Here is a 22,815-nt window from a genome sequence, read left to right as displayed (position 1 = left end):
AACTGAGGGGAATAACTATAGTGATTGTGAAGGGCCAGCTCCTCCCCCTTCTGCAGAGTAGCACAGTGGAGCAGTTTCATATTTACCTGTCACAGTACTGCTTCGGCAGAAAAACTTAAAGATGAAATGTGGCCCAAGGCAAGATGCTAGCCACATGGGGGGTTGAATACCAAGGAATGGGGGGGGGGGGTAATTTTCTGAGGGGTCCCATGGGTTGTTGCTGCATCCCACCTCAAATTGACAATGTTTCAACCAGAAACTGTTGCCGGTGTGCTTCTCTGGTTGGTAAGGCAGTGTGCTGATGCTGTTTTACTGCTTACAATGATGCACATTTGAAGCTCTGGAGGGTCACATAAAATGTCAAGGAGGGCCTTATTTGGCCCACGGGCCTTGTGTTTGACACCTGTGCTCATGCAAAAATGTTCATAAAATAATGTGAAAATTTGCATAAAGAAGAACAGATGCAAAATGTAATATATTTGTGGAAATGGGCTCTTAGGGATTAGACCACGAAAAAGGATTGCCCCAGAGCTCCAACCACTGACAGTCGATGCACCGAAGAGTCAACCAGCATACACCCGGATCCCACAGGGGTGTACAGTCAGAAGTAAAGAGTAGAAAAAGCTGGGTCTCCACCCAGATTTTGCAATATTAGCTTAATTTATTAGTGGTAACATAGCTACAGAAAACACAACGTTTCGGCACACAGGCCTTTGTTAAATGCTCATTTGACAAAGGCCTGTGTGCCGAAAGGCTATGCTTTCTGTGGCTATGTTACCACTAATAAATTAAGCTAATATTGCAAAATCTAGGTGGAGACCCAGCTTTTTCTACTATTTGTCCCTTAGGGATTAGATACATTCTCAGGCGGCCATGCATTTTATCAAAAAAGCATCAGCGATTTTGGAGCAATTTTATTGTGATTTGATGTGAAATAGCGATTAGGATTTCATTGTCCAAGAGCTTTTCAAAACACTGGACAGCACTTCAAAAGGGCTCTCAGTGTGAAACAGCCCTGAACAGGCTTGGATCTCTAATGTCTTCCACTGATTAGCTTCTGCTGTCTTTGTTTAAAATGGAGCGTATATTTACAAAATCAAGTGTATGCGTGTATTTTCTAAATGAAGCTGCTGGTATTACTGCTACTTCTGTTCTCTTACTTAAAGTGGGATAAAACTGACATACCATTCAATAAAAATGTGTTTTCCTACTTTATTACCCACACAATCATATTTGCTTTTATGCACAAGTAATATTGTCTGTTTCAGTGTTCTCCCCAGAAATTTTTTCCAGCCGGGTGGCATGAAAAAGTAGCCGGGTGGGGCACAACCGGGGGAATGCAGGGAGTACATTTGAAATCGGCGCCGGTAGAATTGGGCGCAGGATACAGCGGTATATGGCTGATCCTGCTTCTTGCACAAGTCCGGGCCGTTTTAATTACTATTCCCCCTCCAGGCCGACATGGATAGTGGGGGAATGAAATAATTTGGCTTCCAATTATTGTGTTTTTTTAAGCAACTTTGGCTCCGTCTTTTGACGGAGCCAACGTTACTCACTGAGCGCCGCTATAGACTGATTGCCATTATAGTCTATGGCGGCGCTGGCTGCGCCCAAATCTAGCAGGGCTGGCGCATCTCTGCTCACAGCATAGGAGGAGGAAACAAGCTGATGTTAGCCGGGTGCTCACCAAAATTAGATGGGTGGAGAATGTGGCCAAAAGAGCCTGGGGAGAACATTGAGCCTCCATATGGCTCTCATTTCAGGCGTGCTTTAAGAAATACACAATCTGTCTTAAAGGGACTCAGCTGAAAATAGTAAAAAGATTTTGGGGAGGAAGCCCCAGGTATGTATAAAGCCCCATCTACACAATACGATTCTTTGTACAATTCGATTACGATTCTATTTATGATCCAATTAAATCCGACATGTCCGATCGGGATTCGATTTGCCATTGTTTTGCAATGGCAAAGCGAATTGAATCTAATCCCGATTGGACATGTCGGATTTAATCGGATCGTAAATAGAATTGTAATTGAATCGCACAAAGAATCTTATAGTGTAGATTGGGCTTAAATCTTTTTACTATTTTCAGCTCTGGTACACTTTAAAGTGAACAGTGCTTTTTGTTATATTTGCAGCTACAGAAATCCGTCTGACAGTGCAGGTGAAACAGACATCATATAGTTAACACATGTCCAGAGCTATACAGCTATATGTATTGGGCATCGTTAATTGTACCGATCGAACACAATTATTCAGTCAATGGTTTTGGGGTTGATTCCTCTACCAATCATCTGATTGATAAAGTTTTCCTTGTTTGTGGATCCCATCGATTATTTCCGGCTGAATGCTATTATTCGATCAGGAATCGTGTCGCATGTCCATGTTCTACAGATTACTCTGAGAAGCTACAAATTCACACAGATAAGAACTGTGTTTTTTGTGTGTGTGAAAATGCTAAGTGCAGCATGGTCTGAAAGGACATGCTGGCCCGTGTGATTTCACAGGTTTATTATTGTATCCTTAGGGTTAAAAAGGGGGGGGGGGGAGGGGGAGAATAAACATCAGGACAGTTTTTTTTGTGTGCGCAAACTGTCTGAGGTCACAGCTGAGCTGCCAGCTACATGCGTTTTGCCTGTATCTGTTCTGATCATCAGTGCTGCAGTCAGTGAGCTCCGTTCTCCAGGCAGCCAAAACATCCCCTCTCTATGCAACTAGTCCGCAGCTGCCCCGTATGTCTTGTGACAGCCGGGGGAGGAGGTGAGTGATTGCCTGCACTCCCCACTCCTCTCTAGTCTTCTAAACACAAGTGCCGTGTATTTCACAGAGACGGGCAAGTAATTACGGAATACACACATTCAGAGGGGAGGGAGGGAGACAACTGACCTAATGACGCAGCTGTGAGGAGGAAAGGAGGCTCTGAATTACAAAGCCAAATGGCCGCAGTCTGCCCTGCCTTTATAGCTACACAAACACCAGAGTCCCTTCTCTGTGACTGACTGTTTGTATCGTTCGGCTCCTTCCTGGAAGAGCACGCTGCAGTCAGATGGTCCCGCCTACCGCCGAGCTGAGCCAATACCTGTAGGAGCCTGCTGAAAAGCAGGAGATCTCGTACACAGAGGAGAGAGCCCAGCGTGTGACGCAGCCGGGCGGGGGGCTTACCTCACCCGGGCGGCGCGCCCACCTAATTGATCCTGGGGAGAACACTGTGTTTACAAATTACAAATTCCCTAAAATACAGTTTATCTGCTCTGAAAGCTGCCGTTGCATTTTATTGCATGGCTGCTGTATTTATAAATTAAAATCAATCTAGTGATCACTTCTCAGCTGAACACATATTAGAAGCAGAGAGAGCTCAGTTTCAGCACTTTGATAATGTTTACTTAAAGGAGTTATCAGGGCACAGAGAGTAAAATAAGTGGTACTTACCGGGGGCTTCCTCCAGCCCCAAGCTCCCAGGACCTGGGGTCACTCTGTACTGCGCCTGCGCGATCGGCGAATGGCTGCGAGCAGAGCTGCGGCGAGGGAGGTCCTGGGAGCTTGGGGCTGGAGGAAGCCCCCCTGTAAGTAGCACTCATTTTACTCTCTGTGCCCTGATAACTCCTTTAATGTATCGGACAAAGGAATGTAAACAAACGGTAAATGTTATCACCTCTTCGGATGCGGTCATAAGCATTCCACTGAAGAACAAAGTGCTGTATTTAACCGTTTGAATGCTGTTCTGCTACAATTGTGGTAGTAGATTATATGCTGTAAATCTTTTAGAACAAAGAGGAAAAGCCCAGTTTCAAACCACTTTAATATATTAGAAAGATATTCATAACTTTCCTAAACTACTAGAAATCAATAGTGTGGTCTGCTTGTTTGCATTGGATTACTGCTACAAATATATTATCATTGCTCATCTATATGAAATGTCCTGTGGTAAGTACTGAACAAATGGAAAGGAAGCTGTTCACAAAGATGAGGGGATTGAAGGCATACTTAAATAGCTGTATTACGAACCTGATTATATGCATTTTACTACATTAGCAGCATACAACCCAAGGCTCTTTTGATTGCTAAGATGAGACTGAAGACGCCAATATGAGGAATAATGTATACATCAGTTTAGATAAAGCAGTTGCTGCCTTATCTTTATTTTTATACATATCTAATATGAAAAAGAAAACCCTCCAGCAAATAAAATAGAATCTCTTACCTTGGGTGGTTTGAAAGGATAGTCTGGAGAGAAGGCGATATCAAGGAAGAAGACTCCCCCTTCGTACACAGAGCCAGGAGGACCTAGTATAGTCGATCTCCACTCATATATATTATCTCCTTTGGGCCCAGCACTGTAAGACAAATCAGACAATACATTAGATATGACATACAGGCCTTTATATCTTCTAAATGTCCTCAGAATAATAATAAAATGCACATGCACAATATTGCATGACTTTCTTGGGTGAGTACGAGAAGGAATTTCTCAACAAGGTATTATTATAGCAACCTGTCCACCCAAGCATCAACACCACCATGGCCTACTCACATGCAGCACTGAAAAACTCCAATGTAAGTACTATTTACTGACTTTAGACTCGACTGATGTAGTAGGAAATGGAAAAACATGGACTAAATGAAGCCAGAAATAATTCCATATAGAGTGGTTCACACTACTCTGGTTTTGATGTGCCCGTTATGTTTCCGCAATGAACAAACCTGACAGGTACAATTTTGGCAGCAGACTGCGTTTGCAAACTGAACCTCAGTGGGAGATTTATAGGCACGTTCCTTATATAATTTACAGAGGTTTTTTTTTTCATTTATATGTGCCCAATTTACATCCAATTTAAATTACAATAGTTTGCAAAAACAGATATTGTGTGAATTACAAGAAATGTTTAACATAACAGAAGCTATGCAGGTATACTGAGGATCCTGGAATATGAGAGACTCAATATAAAAAAAGGCATTATCGTGAACTTACAATGCTTTGGCCTGTTCACAAAAATTCCATAAGATTTGGTATTCTACAGAAAGCTGACCTGTGGTTTAGACCTGAGAACACATTTCAGGGTTTTTCTGTAAATCTGATCTGCTAGTTGATCTGTGTTGGAAAATCATACATGATCAGATAAGCTTTGTACAAGAGAATAGATCAAAATCTTACTGATGTACATCTTTCAACACCACTACATACATATACTAAAGGATTTCAGCAGAGATCGGATGTAATATTTATCTGACCACTGCTGTACAGCCTGAAGGCACTCAAAGTTAAAGGAATGTCAACAGTTTACAGTAGCTTTTAGTGCATGTAGGCCTCATCACTCACTTGCCTGTACAGCATAATTATGGAAAGTTTCCCAGGCAGAGACTATCTGCTTAAAGACTACCATTTTAGTTAATTTGTCCCTCATTGTACCCTGATATAGGATCTGCGATTTTTCTTAAACCAAGCCCACCGTCAGCGAGACTGCCCAAAGCCTTGCCGTAGAACTTTGGAGCTCTGTGGCTACCCCCACACGTGTTGCCGTGGCCCACCCCCAGCTTGGCAGTCACAGTCTGATTGGTAGCCTCCAATCTGGGGGCGGGCCATGGTTACACAGATGGGGGTGGCCACATAGCTCCAGACTTCTTTAGTGCTGCTTTGGATATAAACCATCATTGTGGTTTTTCCAACTGAGGTTGAGGGTTTATGAAAAATGTTATATTAAAGAGACTCTGAAGTCTCTTTTTTTTTTCCATGCTTTTGTCTTATAATCCTGTTCAGCATGAATGCCCCAGTGAAATCGCCGCATCCCTGTGGCAGATGGGTGATTTATGACTGAGGATTAGCCCTGCAGAGCTCCAGAGCTCGCAGGGCTTCACTTCCTCAATGAGGCAGAGCTTTAGGCTGTAACTCTGCCTCCTCCGCAATCAATCTCTGCTGATCGCCGCCTCTTCCGCTCCTCTCAGTCTTCTTTCACTGAGAGGGCCGGGGAGGAGGCGGAGATTTGCGGAGATTGATTATGGAGAGGCAGAGCTACAGTTCAAAGCTCAGCCTCTCCAGGAAGAGAAGCCCTGCGAGCCAGGGCAGCACAAACTGCGATCAGCAAAGTCGTAGAACTTTGCTGGTCTAAAACACAGTAATAAATCACCCATCTGCTGCGGGGATGCAGCGATTTCACAGGGGCATTCATGCTGAACAGGATTAAATTACAAAAGCAGGGGAAAAAAAGAGACTCCAGAGTCTCTTTAAAGCGGAATATAACCCTGCATTTCAACTTTGCTCTAAAACATTATTTACAGCATATTATATGCAACCAGCATTTTTTTTTACTAGACCAGCATTGGAAGCGTTACACACAGAGCTTTAAAGTTCCATGGATAGAAATTCTGCCACAGCCGAAGTTTAGATAGATACATTTAAGTAAACACAATGTAACAAGTGGTGAATGTTGCACACTCTCTGGCTGTCCTCCAGCTCCTGCACAGTCAGAGAGTGTGTGTCACATTCCACACTTGTTACATATTGTGTTTACTTAAAGGAATACTATCGATTCACATATTTTTTTCAATTGACACAGGAATTGTTTGGGAAGTGATGCTAAGTACTGGTGTATACATTTTAGTAGCAATTTCTTTGTTTACTGTTAGCAACATACTTTCAAACTTTACTGACGCCAAAACTGACGGCTGACTGAGCCATGAGGAGAGGGGAAATTCCCCTCACACTTGATCAGTTAACTCTATGTGTGTGACAGAGAGAACAGCTGCAGCTCCTGTGTCCTGTGTTTCTGACTGAAGTGTCTGAAGAGAGCAGAGGAAATGTAACTAATTGTCACAGCTTTTCATACTGTTTTTGCTTTCAGAGTTTGATATGTTTGATATTTTCTTTCTGTAGTCTGATATGCAACTCTGGCTGTGCATTGAAGCAGACACCCCTTCTGCAATTGATTTGTCCCAATATAGCTAAATCCTACCCTCAATAAATTACAGCTTTTGCCTCTGATATTTAACATGAAAAGTAGGAAAATGTTTACACAGCTACTTAGACATTATTTGCACACTGTCATTTAGGAACACTTGGGTATCGATAGTATTCCTTTAAATGTATTTGTCTAAACTTCGGCTGCAGCAGCATTTCTATCCATGGAACTTTAAAGCTCTGTGTGTAACCCTTCCAATGCTGGTCTAGTAAAAAAAAATGCTGGTTGCATATAATATGCTGTAAATAATGTTTTAGAGCAAAGTTGAAATGCAGGGTTATATTCCGCTTTAAGGTACAATGAAGTGTATGCTATAATATATACTCCACTTTAGGTTCTGTTGAAATTATGGCCTTCCTATATTGATAATTGAGCAAAAAAATGTATTTGATTCACGCTTACACACACACGCAAACACACACCCCTACCTTCCCAGCTGTAAAAATAAAATTAATTTCAATGAGAAATCATTGGGTAAACTATACGAAATTATGATTTACACATGCTCACCTTGAAAAATTACCCCGGCATAGATGTCTGAGGTGTTGCAGTAACTTTTACCAAATACATCTTAGCATCTACAACAAACTAGACCAAACACTGCAGCTTACACACAGCATGTATTCCTCTTCATTGTAAATTGTCTTAGACTTGTGAAGCAAAACAATGTAGAATTCTCAGAGCATGTACCAGTGTCAGCACATATCTCCTGCAAGTGTCATGCTTCTGGAAGCTTCCAGCCTGACCCCATCGTATTTCCTCTCAGCAGCTCGCCAGGCCTGGAAATAGCAGGAAAGAGCGACTTTCACACATGTTCATCCTCACATAGAAACAGTGTGAATGTGTTTCTGTAGACAGCTATTCTATTTTCTGGATATTTGTTCTCAAGTAGAAACATATCTGTGGATTAATGCATAATTATCTTAACCACTTGCCGACCGCACGCTTATACCGTGCGTCGGCAAAGTGGCAGCTGCAGGACCAGCGACGCAGTACTGCGTCGCCAGCTGCAGGCTGATTAATCAGGAAGCAGCCGCTCGTGCGAGCGGCTGCTTCCTGTCAATTCACGGCGGGGGGCTCCGTGAATAGCCTGCGGGCCGCCGATGGCGGCTCGCAGGCTAAATGTAAACACAAGCGGAAATAATCCGCTTTGTTTACATTTGTACGGCGCTGCTGCGCAGCAGCGCCGTAAGGCAGATCGGCGATCCCCGGCCAATCAGCGGCCGGGGATCGCCGCCATGTGACAGGGGACGTCCTGTCACTGGCTGCACAGGACGGATAGCGTCCTGTGCAGCCCAGATCTCCCGGGGGAGCAGGTAGGAGAGGGAGGGGGGAGAATGTCGCCGCGGGGGGGGCTTTGAGGTGCCCCCCCCGCAACATGCCTGCAGGTAGGAGCGATCAGACCCCCCCTGCACATCATCCCCCTAGTGGGGAAAAAAGGGGGGCGATCTGATCGCTCTGTGTGGCCGCGGATCTGTGCTGGGGGCTGCAGAGCCCACCCAGCACAGATCCAAACAAACAGCGCTGGTCCTTAAGGGGGGGTAAAGAGTGGGTCCTCAACAGCGGCAGTCTGTGCAGCTGTTATTTTTAAATGCGGATTGTAGTGAAATTCCACTTTTATTTTAAGGGCCCTTGTACACTAGGCACTATTATGCCTGATTTGACTCAATGTGCATTGTGCACGGTTTCCAAGGTAAAGTGAAAGTGCATAGACTTTCATTTAGCCTCTCATATCTAGCAATGCGATATCTAGCAATGCGATAGTGTGTGTTGCGATGTAACGCCACCAGGAACAATTAATTGTGCAATTTAGTAGTTAATTAGTACCGCTGATTCACTCTGAAACGCAACTTCCTGATGTCATGCCATGTGTCATAACGAGTGAATGAAATTGTGTTAGTTTCCGCGTTAGCTAGAGAGAAAGGGGATATGCTAGAAGCATAGATCAGTGCAGCAAACGTCTTTTGTAATTTATGTAAAACCTGTTAGGTAAGTATCTTACTAAAAAGAAATTTACCCTAAGTAGTGGGAAGTCTCTGGATGCTGCAGAGGTTTCCCACATCTTTCACAAGCCTACCACTGCTGTTCAAGGCCCTCTTCACCTCCAACATGACTGTACCATACCCAGTAGTATGACATCGTTTATGCACAGAGGACACAGCCATACATAAGCGGCTTCATGCTACTGAGCATACACAGACCGCACGCATTGGACAAGTCCTTCATGTATATGCTAAGAGAATACATGTCAAACTCTGGCCTACAGGGCCAAATCTGGCCCACAGAGGCATCACATTTGGCATACAAGTAATTTACCCACTTTGCATTAAGTTTGGCCCACTCTAGAGGGAAGCAATATTGGGGTGAAGCCCTAGATCACCAGGGAACCCATATTGGAGAGGGGTCCACCATACACCAGGGAACTGTATGAGGGAGAGAGGGAGGAGGGGCCATTAGACCAGTGCTGGGCCGAAATTACGCATTAGCGTAATTACGCATCATAATTCACTACAAATGCACCGTAAGCGTTACGTGTAAGGTTACGGTATTACGCGTAATTAATTACGCGTAGACCGTAGGTTACGTTATTACGCGTAACAAATTACGCGTAAGACAGTAAACTCCCATTGAAATTACACAGTCTGCCGTAATCGCGTAATATTACGCTCCCGTATAATATAAAAAAGCCGCCGACTTTAAGGGTTAATAGCAAAGCCCCCTTAAGTGCTAAGAGCCTCAAATTTGGAGAATATATTAAGGAGATCAGAAGGAATAAGAGGAAAAAAATTTTTTTCAAAAAGACCTTATAGTTTTTGAGAAAATCGATGTTAAAGTTTCAAAGGAAAAATATATACATTTAAAAACCAGCCGACTTTAACGGTTAATAGCAAAGCCTGCTTAAAATTTAGGAACACCAAATTCACAGGGTATATTAAGGGGATCAGTGGGAATAAGAGGAAAACATTTTTTTCAAAAAGACCTTATAGTTTTTGAGAAAATCGATTTTTAATTTCAAGGGCAAAAATGTCTTTTAAATGCGGAAAATGTCAGTTTTTTTTGCACAGGTAACAATAGTGTTTTATTTTCATAGATTCCCCCAAGTGGGAAGAGTTTTACTTACTTTGTTCTGAGTGTGGGAAATATAAAAAAAAAACGACATGGGGTCCCCCCTCCCAGACCTCTTTAACCCCTTGTCCCCCATGCAGACTGGGATAGCCAGAATGCGGAGCACCGGCCGCGTGGGGCTCCGCACCCTGACTATACCAGCCCGCATGGTCCATGGATTGGGGGGTCTCGGAAGGGGAGGGGCAGCCAAGCTTTCCCCTCCCCCTCCGAGCCCTTGTCCAATCCAAGGACAAGGGGCTCTTCTCCACCTCCGATGGGCGGTGGAGGTGGAGGCCGCGATTTCCTGGGGGGGGGGTGTTCATGGTGGCATCTGGGAGTCCCCTTTAAAAAGGGGTCCCCGAGATGCCCACCCCCCCCTCCCAGGAGAAATGGGTATAGAGGTACTTGTACCCCTTACCCATTTCCTTTAAGAGTTAAAAGTAAAACATACAAACACATAGAAAAAGTATTTTAATTGAACAAAAAACATAACCACGAAAAAAGTCCTTTAATATTCTTAATTAACCATTAATACTTACCTGTCCCTTTAAAAGCCAGTTCCCACGCAATATCCTCGGAAATATACTAATCAGTTACAATGTAACAAAGTTGTATTTGGGCTCCAAGTTTGTATTTGGGCTCCAAGGAGCCCCATTGGTCCTTAGCAGACCAATGGGGTTCCTTCAAATCAGAAGGAACCCCATTGGTCTGCTAAGGACCAATGGGGCTCCTTGGAGCCCAAATACAAAGATGCTTTAGAGAGCTCTGAGCTATATAGCTCAGAGCTCTGTCGGGTTCAGGACGCTAAGTCCCCGCCGGCTCCGCTGCCCTCCCCGCCTCTCCCACATGTCACCTATATACATGCTGGCACCCATGGGTGCCAGCATGTATATGGGTGACAGGTGGGGGCGGAGTGGACAGCGGGAGCCGGCAGGGACTTAGAGTGTATGCGGCGGCCGGCGGGTGAGCGGCGAGTGACGTCGGGTGCGGTGGTGTTACAAAGTAACAAAGTTGTTACATTGTAACAACTTTGTTACATTGTAACTGATTAGTATATTTCCGAGGATATTGCGTGGGAACTGGCTTTTAAAGGGACAGGTAAGTATTAATGGTTAATTAAGAATATTAAAGGACTTTTTTCGTGGTTATGTTTTTTGTTCAATTAAAATACTTTTTCTATGTGTTTGTGTGTTTATTTACTTTTAACTCTTAAAGGAAATGGGTAAGGGGTACAAGTACCTCTATACTCATTTCTCCTGGGAGGGGGGGTGGGCATCTGGGGGACCCCTTTTTAAAGGGGACTCCCAGATGCCACCATGAACCCCCCCCCCAGGAAATCGCGGCCTCCACCTCCACCGCCCATCGGAGGTGGAGAAGAGCCCCTTGTCCTTGGATTGGACAAGGGCTCGGAGGGGGAGGGGAAAGCTTGGCTGCCCCTCCCCTTCCGAGACCCCCCAATCCATGGACCATGCGGGCTGGTATAGTCAGGGTGCGGAGCCCCACGCGGCCGGTGCTCCGCATTCTGGCTATCCCAGTCTGCATGGGGACAAGGGGTTAAAGAGGTCTGGGAGGGGGGACCCCACGTCGTCTTTTTTTAATATTTCCCACACTCAGAACGAAGTAAGTAAAACTCTTCCCACTTGGGGGAATCTATGAAAATAAAACACTTGTGTTCCTAAATTTTAAGCAGGCTTTGCTATTAACCGTTAAAGTCGGCGGGTTTTTAAATGTATATATTTTTCCTTTGAAACTTTAACATCGATTTTCTCAAAAACTATAAGGTCTTTTTGAAAAAATGTTTTTCCTCTTATTCCTTCTGATCTCCTTAATATATTCTCCAAATTTGAGGCTCTTAGCAATTAAGGGGGCTTTGCTATTAACCCTTAAAGTCGGCGGCTACCTAACATTGATCCATGCGTCAACTTTTCCGCTTGGCAGCATGACCGCATTAATTGCTAGTAGGAATTTACGCGTAAGCCAATAACGTAACAACCTGAATTACGGTATTCTTACGCGTAATTGCGTAAGGGCTATGCGTAATTACAGACATGTACCGTAAATGAATGGCTACGCCGTAAGCGTAATTCCGTAATGCGTAATAGCGTAAAATTACGCGTAATGATCCGTAAGCGTAGTTTTTTCCATTACGCCCAGCACTGCATTAGACACCAGGGAGCTTTATAAGGGAAGGAAGTAGCCACTAAACATGGAGGTTGGCCCACGACTTGGCCCTAGTGTTCGATTTCGGCCTACTTTGTATAAAATTTTTGATATCCCTAGCTTAGAGGGGCCCAACACTGGAACAGTGGAACAGTGGAACATAGAGCGATTGGGAAAGCCTATGGACTATCCAGAAGCTTCCATCTACTGAGGTACCTATTTTACTTATTTTAAAGTTATTAAAAATATTATTTGAAAACAGTAATTTCCCAAACTGACTTAAAGCTGAAGTTGCACTTCCCTGCAAGCATAGAACCTGTACTCTTTGTGAAAGGCTGCCCTGAAACTCCCACCTTGCTGTATGAGAACTCATGTTTCTAATTTTAAGGGACAACTGTAGGGAGGCTGCCATGTTTTTTTTCCCTTGTGTGCAATACCAGTTGCCGGGCTGTCCTGCTGATCCTCTGTCTCTAATACTTTTAGCCATCGACCCAGAACAAGCATGCAGCAGCAGATCAGGTGTTTCCCACATTAAGGTCAGAACTGACAAGATTAGCTGCATGCTTTTTTCTGGTGTTTTTCTTTTCAGACACTACTGCATCCAAATTGATCAGCAGGACTGCCAGGCAACTGGTATTGCTTAAGGGGGAATAAATATGGAGCCTCTGTATACCTCTCGCTACAGTTGTCCTTTAAGTGTCTGAGCCAATGCTTTGACTAGCAATAGTTTTGATACTACTATCTCATTGTCAGGATCACTGTGGAATGGGGTGTGCTTTTATTTACATTTTCTAGAAACACACTGGAAAGGTGAGGAAAGGGAAAATGCTTTGTTAAACACTAAACAAAACAGGAATTAATGCAGAGCTCTAGTGCTGGCCACAACGAGTCACTCTGTCAGCAACACAGGAAGCAGATGTGTAGGGGTAATTAACTTTGTGTTCACATAGAAACAATGGCCTCGATTCATAAAGCATTACCTCATGCGGTAATGCTGAAGACGGCAGACTTTCCCAACCACTTAGAAATGTGTCAATTCATAAAGGCTGTTACCGCATGAAAAGCTGACATTACCGACCAGGGAGATAAATTACCGACTTGGCTGTAGTTGCCTCCAACACATGTCAGTAAATTGTCAGCAAATGTCAATTCATAAAGCCTGCAAGAAGCGGTAAGCCTGACTATAGTTACCGACAAATCTGATGAATGCAAAGTGCAGAGAGCCGAAGTCTGTTTGAGTCATCTGTGGAGAGAGCCGTCTATGTGAGTCATTTGTGCAGGCAGGGAAAGTCTGTGCGAGTCATCTGTCTGAGCCATTTGTGGAGTCATTTCTGCAGGGCAAAAGAGAGAATCGCAACACTGCTCTACTCTACCGCTCAATGGGCTGTGGTAATTTACCGACCTTTAAAGGCAGCTTGGGAAATCTTTATGAATTAGCACACAGACCGGGAGAATACCGAGTGCGGTATTTTCCCGGCAAGATTTTTTTTATCGCACTGATTTTTATGAATCGAGGCCAATGGCTGGTGCCCCTCCCAGCTGTTACCCAACTACTTTTTATGGGTGATTTTGTCATAAGGAGAGGGGTGTGAACGGCTCATAGCTCAGTCTAACCAACCAGAATCTGACATTCACACAGGAAGACAGTTTTGAAAACCCAGTCAGTTTTAAAAAGTCAAGCAATAAAAAATGAATAATGCAAAAATGGTTTATGCGATTTCTCCTACATGCACATCATGCAAGAAAGAAAAAAGATACAGGAAGAAGAGAGGCATGACCATGTAATCTATCTGACTGGCTAATCATGGCCATGTAATCATCTCTCACTTACTTCCTGTTTTACTTTGCATGATTTCACCTGGAAGAAACATTTTACAGGCTAAAACGATCATCTTTAGATACGTATGCAAATCATGAAAGTCTGAGGAATGTTAAAAAAACATGACCTGCATACATATGCTAAGAGATAAATTACCGAGAAGATCTGCAACTCAGTGAAAAAGAATCAGATTTTATCTATGTGGCTTCCGGTGGTTCCACACCTGGAACAAACATGCAGCCAGTGGAGTCAGGACAGCTTATGGGCATACGTCTTCAGGGCTAAGATTCAGAATGTGCAAGAAAACCAGCAGAACAACTGGTTATGTAGCATTTCTAAACAACAATGGTGGATTTCCCATAAATCTCAGAAAAAAAAGGCTAGTGCTGGTTGTGGGTGAAAATTTGGAGTGTTTATAATACATTCTACTTAATATCATTGAGTAGATCATTAGTGATCTACAGTGTTGGATCACTAATTACTAATCTCCAAAGTTCTTGCAGGAACTTCTACTGAAGCTTTCCTCAGTGGGGCACCTCCACTTTACACCCCCTCCCCCTTAAAGTGGACTTGCACAGGACAGAAGGAAAACCTAGAGAACTGCACACTGTATGTATTTAGAGAGTCAAGCTTGTCTAATTCCCCTTCCTTTGTGTCTAATCACAAGCTGTAATTTGATCTCTCTCCTGTGTCACATGACTGCCACGGCAATGATGGCAGATAAGCTTATTTGAAAGCACAGGCTGTTAACAATATGTCTGCTTTCATAAATCAGGAAGTAGAAACAGTTCAGATTTATTTTAGCATTTGTATTAGCTGCAGCAAAGAAATGTTTTATGTTTAAAGGTTATTATCCTGCTTTGTATTTTTTAGAGCAGAGAGGACGTTCGGAGTTCAGGTCCGCTTTAAAGAACACACACACCAATTAGAAAAGAAAAGGCAGCTTGGCCATGAATTGAGCAGCACGCTTATTGTTTCTAAACCTGTTGCAGGAAAAAAAGGTCGCAAATGATTGTTTTGAGTGACAGTAGCCCAAAGTGTGTTTGTAGTTTAAAGCGGAATATAACCCTGCATTTCAACTTTGCTCTAAAACATTATTTACAGCATATTATATGCAAAAAGCATTTTTTTTTACTAGACCAGCATTGGAAGGGTTAAACACAGAGGTTTAAAGATCTCTGGAGAGATATGCAGAAGTTCAGATTGTTACATTCTATTTAGTTGTATGTATCTATTGAGAAATGTTACACACTCTTTGGCTGTCCTCCAACTCCTTCTCAGTCAGAGAGATGAGTCACATTGAACACTTAGATACATTTATGTAAACAAAATGTATCTATGTCAGCTTCCGATGCGTCTGCAGAAATCTCCAGGAACTTTAAAGCACTGTGTAACCCTTCCAGTGCTGGTCTAGTAAAAAAAAATGCTGGTTGCATATAATATACTGTAAATAATGTTTTAGAGCAAAGTTGAAATGCAGGGTTATATTCCGCTTTAAATCAGACCTGAACTCAGAACTGCATCTCTTCTCTAAAAGATAAGCAACAGCATAAGAACCTTAAGGAAAATGTTTTTTGTTACAGCTGATACAGATCCTGCAATACATCTGCAGTGTGTCTACTTTTACAGAAGCAAAAAGTAATTGTTAGCATCCTGTGTTTACAAGTTAGCTGCTCTGCCATGGCAGAGGATATTCCTGAGCTGACACAGCTGAGAGATCAATGTACAACTTGTGATTAGACTCAGGTGAGGGGGAATTAGACAGGCTAAACTCTCTAAATACATACAGGGTGCATTTCTCTATGTTTTCCTTCTGTCCTGTGCAAGAGTTCAGGTCCACTTTAACATAGGCAGATGTATCATTGAGAACAATAGGGAATAATTAAATTTGTAGAAGCTGAACTTCTAGTGTTTCCCGGCTCTACCTGGCTACTTCCTATAAATGGGAACTGACTTTATATCAGCAGGACTGACATTACACCTGCACTAAATGAATCCTGTATCCGCTTCAAGTACTGACAAAAGCAGATCAATTTTAAATGGCCTTCAGTATGTCTGACTAAAATAAAACTGAGTAAGTATAGGAGCAGCGGTTCTGCGGGTGAGAATGGAAGCACTGAACAGACAGCCCAGATAGCCTACATCTACCAAGTTAATGTCGTGTCATCTGCTTTCTAATATAGCTGACAGACTGACACCGATATATAGTCAGACATATGCTGACTCTGACAGCCCTCTGAGCTTTCCATGGAGCATGATGGGAACAAGACAGCCTAGCCTTCATTGAGTTTTATAGTAACAACCCTGTAATGGTTATGATCTACGGTCTGTGCCAGTGACATGGCTTATGTAGCACTTGAGATAACGAAGATTTCATTGTCATCAGGAACTAGGATGTCAAAGCGCCATCTCGAGTGGGTTAAAGAGGGATAGGCAGCGATGTGCTGTACAATGATCAAACAGAGAAACAAAACTGTCATCATCTCTGCCATACATTATGTCAGGAAATTCAACAAAATGCAATCTGTAGCAAATACAATGTTGTTTTCTTAAAAAATAGTCTGTTATTCTGAATAGCTTTAGCTGGGTATCTGGTAATCTTTAGCTGTAACTTACTTAAAGAGGAACTCCAGTGAAAATAATGTAATAAAAAAGTGCTTCATTTTTACAATAATTATGTATAAAAGAGTAGTCTGTGTTTGTCCATTATAAAATATTTCCCCTCCCTGATTTACATTCTAACATTTATCACATGGTGACATTTTTACTGCTGGCAGGTGATGTAAGTGGAAGGAGAAGCGGCTTGCTTTTTTGGCAGTTGGAAACAGGTGTAAACAGCTGTGATTTTCCACAATGCAGCAAGGCTTCCACAGTGTGATGTCAGGACCTAGGTCCTGACATCTGACTGTGGGAGGGGTTTCCCCACAATGTCAGCCATACAGAGCCCCCTGTCCCTGATGATCTGTTTAAATGGAACCTAAACTGAGAAGGATATGGAGTTTTCCTTATCCGCTTTAAATTAAAATGGTTATTTAACTATGGTAAGGATTAGAATACGAGCCCATCTGAGAGACAGTTTTGACAGGATTATTTATTCTATAAAGAACTGCAGATGTCAGTAAGGATGAGGAAGCGAAATTCAGTTTCACCTGAGGCAAAACTGAAACTGGGCATCGGTGGGGGCAGGCCACGGCAGAGGGGGTTAGTTCACCTTAGTTGCCACCTCTGGTAGCAGCGCTCCTCTTCATACTACCGCCTTCCGGCTGTGAAGGATGACGTTTTGAAAGTAACGGGAGTGAAAGGTGGAAGTATCAAGAGGATGTTGGGGGCATGGAGTGCTGCAACCAGTGGCGGCAAACAAGCCGAGTTAACTCCTTCTGCGAAGACCCACGTCCACCAACGCTCCATTTCAAGTTTTGCCGAAACTGAATCTCGCTTTCACCCACGTGTACATAGGATGTCAGCACTATACAAATTCAAAATAAATGAAAGATTACACTTACATATAATATATGACGTGTAAAATCCGTAAAGACAGAGATACAGTAACTGCCCCCGCCCATACTCTCAGACAAGGAGCCTACAGGAAACTTAAGGTGAATGGTTCTTGTGGTTCTCCAAAACATGCTATTAGAAATACAAACACCTCTCATGCAGGACCTTGTGGGCAGTGATGTCACTTCCTGTAGGAAGATACTCTACTTTATTCAGTTTAGATTTAGGAGTATAGGACAACTGCTGTAATTCTCAGCACAGCTTCATTGCACACACTGAATAAAACACACCCCTGCTGTTGAGTTTTAAGAACATGGCCTCAGCCTGAGGAAAAACAGCCCTAAACTGCATCTAGACCTCATAGTAGTTCCTATGGCTATTGACATGACCCTATTTTTCATGCCTATATTATTGCTTCAACCGAATTTGCTTGTTTGCACAATGCACCACTACTACTGCCACCAGCCTTGGAGAAACTTTATGGATCTTCTGCTAATCCCCTTGAGCTTTGCTAAAGAGAGGATATCTGCTGAGAACACAGCATGTGGTAGTCATATGATCCTACAAATGGTAATCTGAGATCTGTGGTTAGGTGAAGGACACACTTTATCCAGGTCATTACAGAATAGAAAAACAAAAGTTTGCTTTCTTAAAACAGAAAGAATTTGTGGTAATTCAGGTTGGAGTGAGCTTGAGATGTCTCCCAGTTCATCACTGCTGAATATATGCAAATTAACCATTGTTGCCCTTAGAAGCAAAACACACCGCCAGAACCACTGGAATACAATGATGTGTCAGCTTGTTAATTTGTACAGAGCCAGAATAATCCAACATGCATACAGACTGTTTCGGATTGTTTGATCCTCATCAGTGCATGGCATGGATTAATTTGGCTCTATTGAGTAGGGCTTGTAATACCGAGAGGTACAGACTAACCAGCAAGCTCATGGTGAACCAGAACTCATTGGATTGTGTAAGGGACTACAATGGTCCTAAAAGACCCCTTACTAAAATGCTAAAAAAAACAAAAGTTTGCTTTCTTAAAACAAAAAGAATTTGCGATAATTCAGGTTGGAGTGAACAGAAGAGAAATTGGTCAGCAAGACAGAAGCAGAGTAGTGTCTCAAATAACAATGACCCCGACTACTAAGTATTCAGTGTGCCAAGCGATAGAGATGGTTGTTGCCTCAGGGTTCCACAGAGCAATGTTTATCAGCCTCTCCTGTACTGCAAGTGTTAACCTGGTTCAGTTTGCATTAACCTTTGAATAATAAAGCACAGCTGGGAATGGTATAAAGAACAAACTGCGTAATGAATAATTAAAACCACCTACACAGCTTTGGATAGCTCCGTCTACAGTGTGGATATTAGCAAACACATTACTGGCTGTGGACGGGGTAGTAAATCCTTTCACTGCTGAGGAGTTGAGGTGGCAATCATCATTCTCACAAAAAAACCCACCAACAATTAAAATTCATGGCATTTAAATTGCAGGCAGTGTGAATGCAAACTGAATTGAACACTGTATCCAGCTGAATACCCCTGAATGAATAGGTGACACTTGATTCACTCATAATTCCTAATACATAAGACTAAAGGAAATGAGGTGTGAAAAACAAATGAAGGAGGACAAACCTTTTTTTTGTTTCCTTAAAGAAGTACTCCAGGCTAATTAAGCAAGAATGAGGAGCTATAGAAAAGAACCACTTTTGGGTTTGTAATGACAAGTGCCAGGTGCTATGGCATAAGCAGCGTTCCTCTTCAAAACTGGCATTCTGCCCAGTGTATAGCAGCACATCTAATGAGAGACGTACCCAGAGGAGGCACACAATACAACAAGGATTTCAATGTTTGAAAGAGACGGATCCCAGTGACAGGAAGTTAGCGGCTTGCAGTCATGATCGCTGTGCTGGCAAGTTTATAGTTTGTTTCAGATTAATTCATTATGCACAGCACAAACACTTTTTTAATTGGGGTAACTATAAACCACAGCCTATGAATTATTCAAATATACCATGGGCACTCAGCAGGGGGAGCTCTCAGTAAACCACTGACAAAAAAAAAATGCTGCATTTTTTTCAGGTCTCTTTACTGTTTCAGCAATCCAAGTTGGCTGACTTGACTTGCCTTTTTGTATGTCTTCTCCAGGCAAGGTTTTATGCCACTCTGTACAACGGTGGACCACGCCACCTGCTGGATATATTAAATATATATGAAGGATTCATCCACAATATTGCTAATTATCTGGCACAGAGTAGACTATGGGTTTTCTAATTAAACTGAAAAAAAAGAGACTGCGGTCTATTTCACTTACTTTTAGTAAAACATATCTACATGTGCCAAAGTCCAAATTAGTCAGTAGGATCGTTATTCGAATGTAAGTAATTTGAGATAATTGAGAATTACAGACTTATTCTAATTATTATGAAAATCTATTGAAAAATGGATTATGCAGTGAAAGCACTTAACTGGTCCATATTGAAGCTGCATAGATCTGCTGTAACCTTTTCATATTTCTGCATCAACTTTGAATTATTTGCATATTTCAAGTAAAGTAGAATGTTGTCACTGAGCCAAATCTTTGTACTAAACGCTGTAGCAAAGGAATATGGGGACATGCCTATAGACATTAGCTCCAGGGAGTTGGGGGAGTCGTTTTGTATTAAAAAGCTTTAAGACATCTGTGGCATATACCGGTAGGTGAGAAAGCACCTATAGATGTTGGCAGCAGTCTAGGGACTAATCTCGTAAGTTTATTTTCATTTCAGGTTTGCTTTAAGGTGAAATACATTGTAGTCAATGAGGAAAGCAAAATTGGGGTAGATTTTTGGGGGGATGCTGTGGGCTTTGTCTCAGGGAAGCTTCTACCAACTATATTGTATCTAACGTCATATAAAAATGGACACTGATACAAAGTAACGAGTTAGTGGTGAGACCCTTTAAATTTTATTTGGGCTAATTGCAAGTTGAAGCATGAATACTTAGTGTAAATTATTTTTTAAAACACAGAAACCTTTCAAATAAAAAAGTAAAGGAAAACCTACACAATTTACAAATGACTAATAGCTGGTAAGTGAATTGCGCTGCACCTCGGACACCAGGGTAGTCCTGGAACCAGGCGACTTGACCCCCCAAAAAATCTGTGCTATGATTAAGGACCTGCGAGTCCGAAACATGTCAGCTCCTTGACTGTATGGCTTTTTACCTGCATGAATAAATTGGGACTCGATTGAACACAGGAGTTTGTGCGGAACTTTTTCCTTCCTTGTTACAAATGACTAAACAAAAAAAAAAACCTAACTATATAGGAGTTAAAACAAAACACCAGAAACAACAAATCACAGCCCCACCTAAGGCAACCTAAGATTTAAACGCATTGAAAAACGTGTATGAGATTTGACACGTTTCTAGAAAAGTGGTCTTGCATTTTTAACTGCGCATTTTAATGAGTTTCCTTCATAGTCCGTGTCTTTTTACAGACAAGAAACTCTCAAAACTTTCTGGGAACACGAGATTCAAATGCATGCAAAATTGCATTGAAATGCAATTTTTAAATGCACTTATTGACGTCTATTGTAACGTGTTTCTAAACTCAATTCACATAAATGCATGCAACAGACGATTATGACATAGCGTACACCACAATACAGAAATGTGAAGGAGGTACATTAGAAAACATTACTTTAGTTGCAGAGTATATGAGTTGTGGAAAAGCAGATAGCAACACGTAGAGTGTGGACAAGGCCAAACTGTTCCAGTAAAGTCACAGCTGCCCCTGCGTCTGCCTATATGCAGCTCCAAACTCTAATCCCTTCTTCTCCCAAACTCTCCATTATCTGACATACACACATAACGCATATGCAGAGGAACATGTATGCAACCGATTTACATAGCTGGATACTGACTGGTTGTTAGGGCTGGCCCAGGAATGCCTCAATCAAATTAAAATGAAAGTGGTCAATTTCCACACAAAAAAGGGACATTTTCTAAATCCATGTCACATGACAAAGTTAAAGCATGTTTTTACAAAAAAGCCCGCTTTGGTAAAAGACTGTTTCATTTGTAACTTATTCATATGCCTTGTGATCAACATAAGTGTGATAAACCGTCTTATTAACTGAAGCACTGACAAATGCAGTAACCAACCAATAGCCAATCAGATCTGAAGGCATTTCATCACACTTTTTTGCACTTTGAGTGTATGAACACATTGCAATATGTGATATAATTTTTTTTAGTACAACCAGCAAACCTCTGGGTTATGAAGAGGGAATTCATTTCTTTATAATTAGCTCACAGAACACATCTGCACACATGCTGGTCATCCAAACTCTGTTTCTCTTGCAATTTCCAACTATGAACCATAAATTAGTACATTCACAGGAAAATGCTCACTGTGCTACATTTAAATCTGGTTGAGACATACTGAAAAGATAAAATATACAATAGAAGACTGACAAAAAGGTCGGTGCAGACAAATGTACATTATACTAAGTTCTGCATCAATGAGCAACAGAGCAATGTGAAGACATTAAATACAATGTAATACGCACTAAGCAATTCAAGAAGACAGCGAACCAGTGCATCATCCCAATGTGGTATAAATCAGACAATCAGCACAGTCATTGTCTAGGGTCATGTGTACAGACGCTGATACGGAGTCAGAGACAGGTCCTAAAAAAACAAAGACAAAAAAAAAAAAGCAAAAAGTGGAGTGACAGACCATGGCGGTGAGTGGTGTTGTGGTTGTGGCTTTTGCCATCCCCCGGCTTATACTTAGGTCAAACTTTTTTTTAAGTTTTTTTATGGTAAAAGTTGGGGGGTCAGCTTATACTCGTGTCGACTCATACTAGAGTATATACTGTACTTTTAAAACTAAAGCGATCCACACAGGAATGTTTCCATTAGTGCGATGCGTACATGACGTGATTTTTCTGTTTTCGCAAATGCTGGTCCTGCTGCTTTTTTGGTGGGTTTCAGCTAGGAGGGCAGGAGGAGGGATTCAGCTTCAGTGGAAAATGAGCAAAGTGCAATTGTGATTGCCTTTCATGGCAGAAAAGGTCCCTTGGCTTTGATTTATTAAGGGTGTGAAAAAGTTACGGGTGGATCCAAATTATGTCGATAATCTAAAAAGCATGTGAACCTAGGTTGCATTCATCAGGTAGTATACTAAGCGATTATCCCTCATGCAGCACATGTTCCTAAGAACAAGATGAAAACTTGTAAAAATGCAAATAATCCAAAAAGTTCTACCATACCATTAATACTGTATTATTATTATTA

The 22,815-nt window shown here is 42.2% G+C and overlaps 1 protein-coding gene across 2 annotated transcripts in view; it reads right to left on the bottom strand.

The window, feature by feature from the left end:
• Positions 1-22,815, bottom strand: part of UBE2E2 (ubiquitin conjugating enzyme E2 E2) — a 378,397-nt gene that overhangs the window by 91,281 nt on the left and 264,301 nt on the right. For both annotated transcript variants that reach the window (XM_068236135.1, XM_068236136.1), the window contains exon 4: positions 4,202-4,334. In XM_068236135.1, the coding sequence (XP_068092236.1) occupies positions 4,202-4,334 (133 nt within the window). The remainder of the gene's footprint in view (positions 1-4,201; positions 4,335-22,815) is intronic.

The sequence above is a fragment of the Hyperolius riggenbachi genome, chromosome 5, assembly GCF_040937935.1.
Source record: "Hyperolius riggenbachi isolate aHypRig1 chromosome 5, aHypRig1.pri, whole genome shotgun sequence".
Taxonomy (NCBI): domain Eukaryota; kingdom Metazoa; phylum Chordata; class Amphibia; order Anura; family Hyperoliidae; genus Hyperolius; species Hyperolius riggenbachi.
This window is presented reverse-complemented; position numbering and strand designations above follow the sequence as displayed.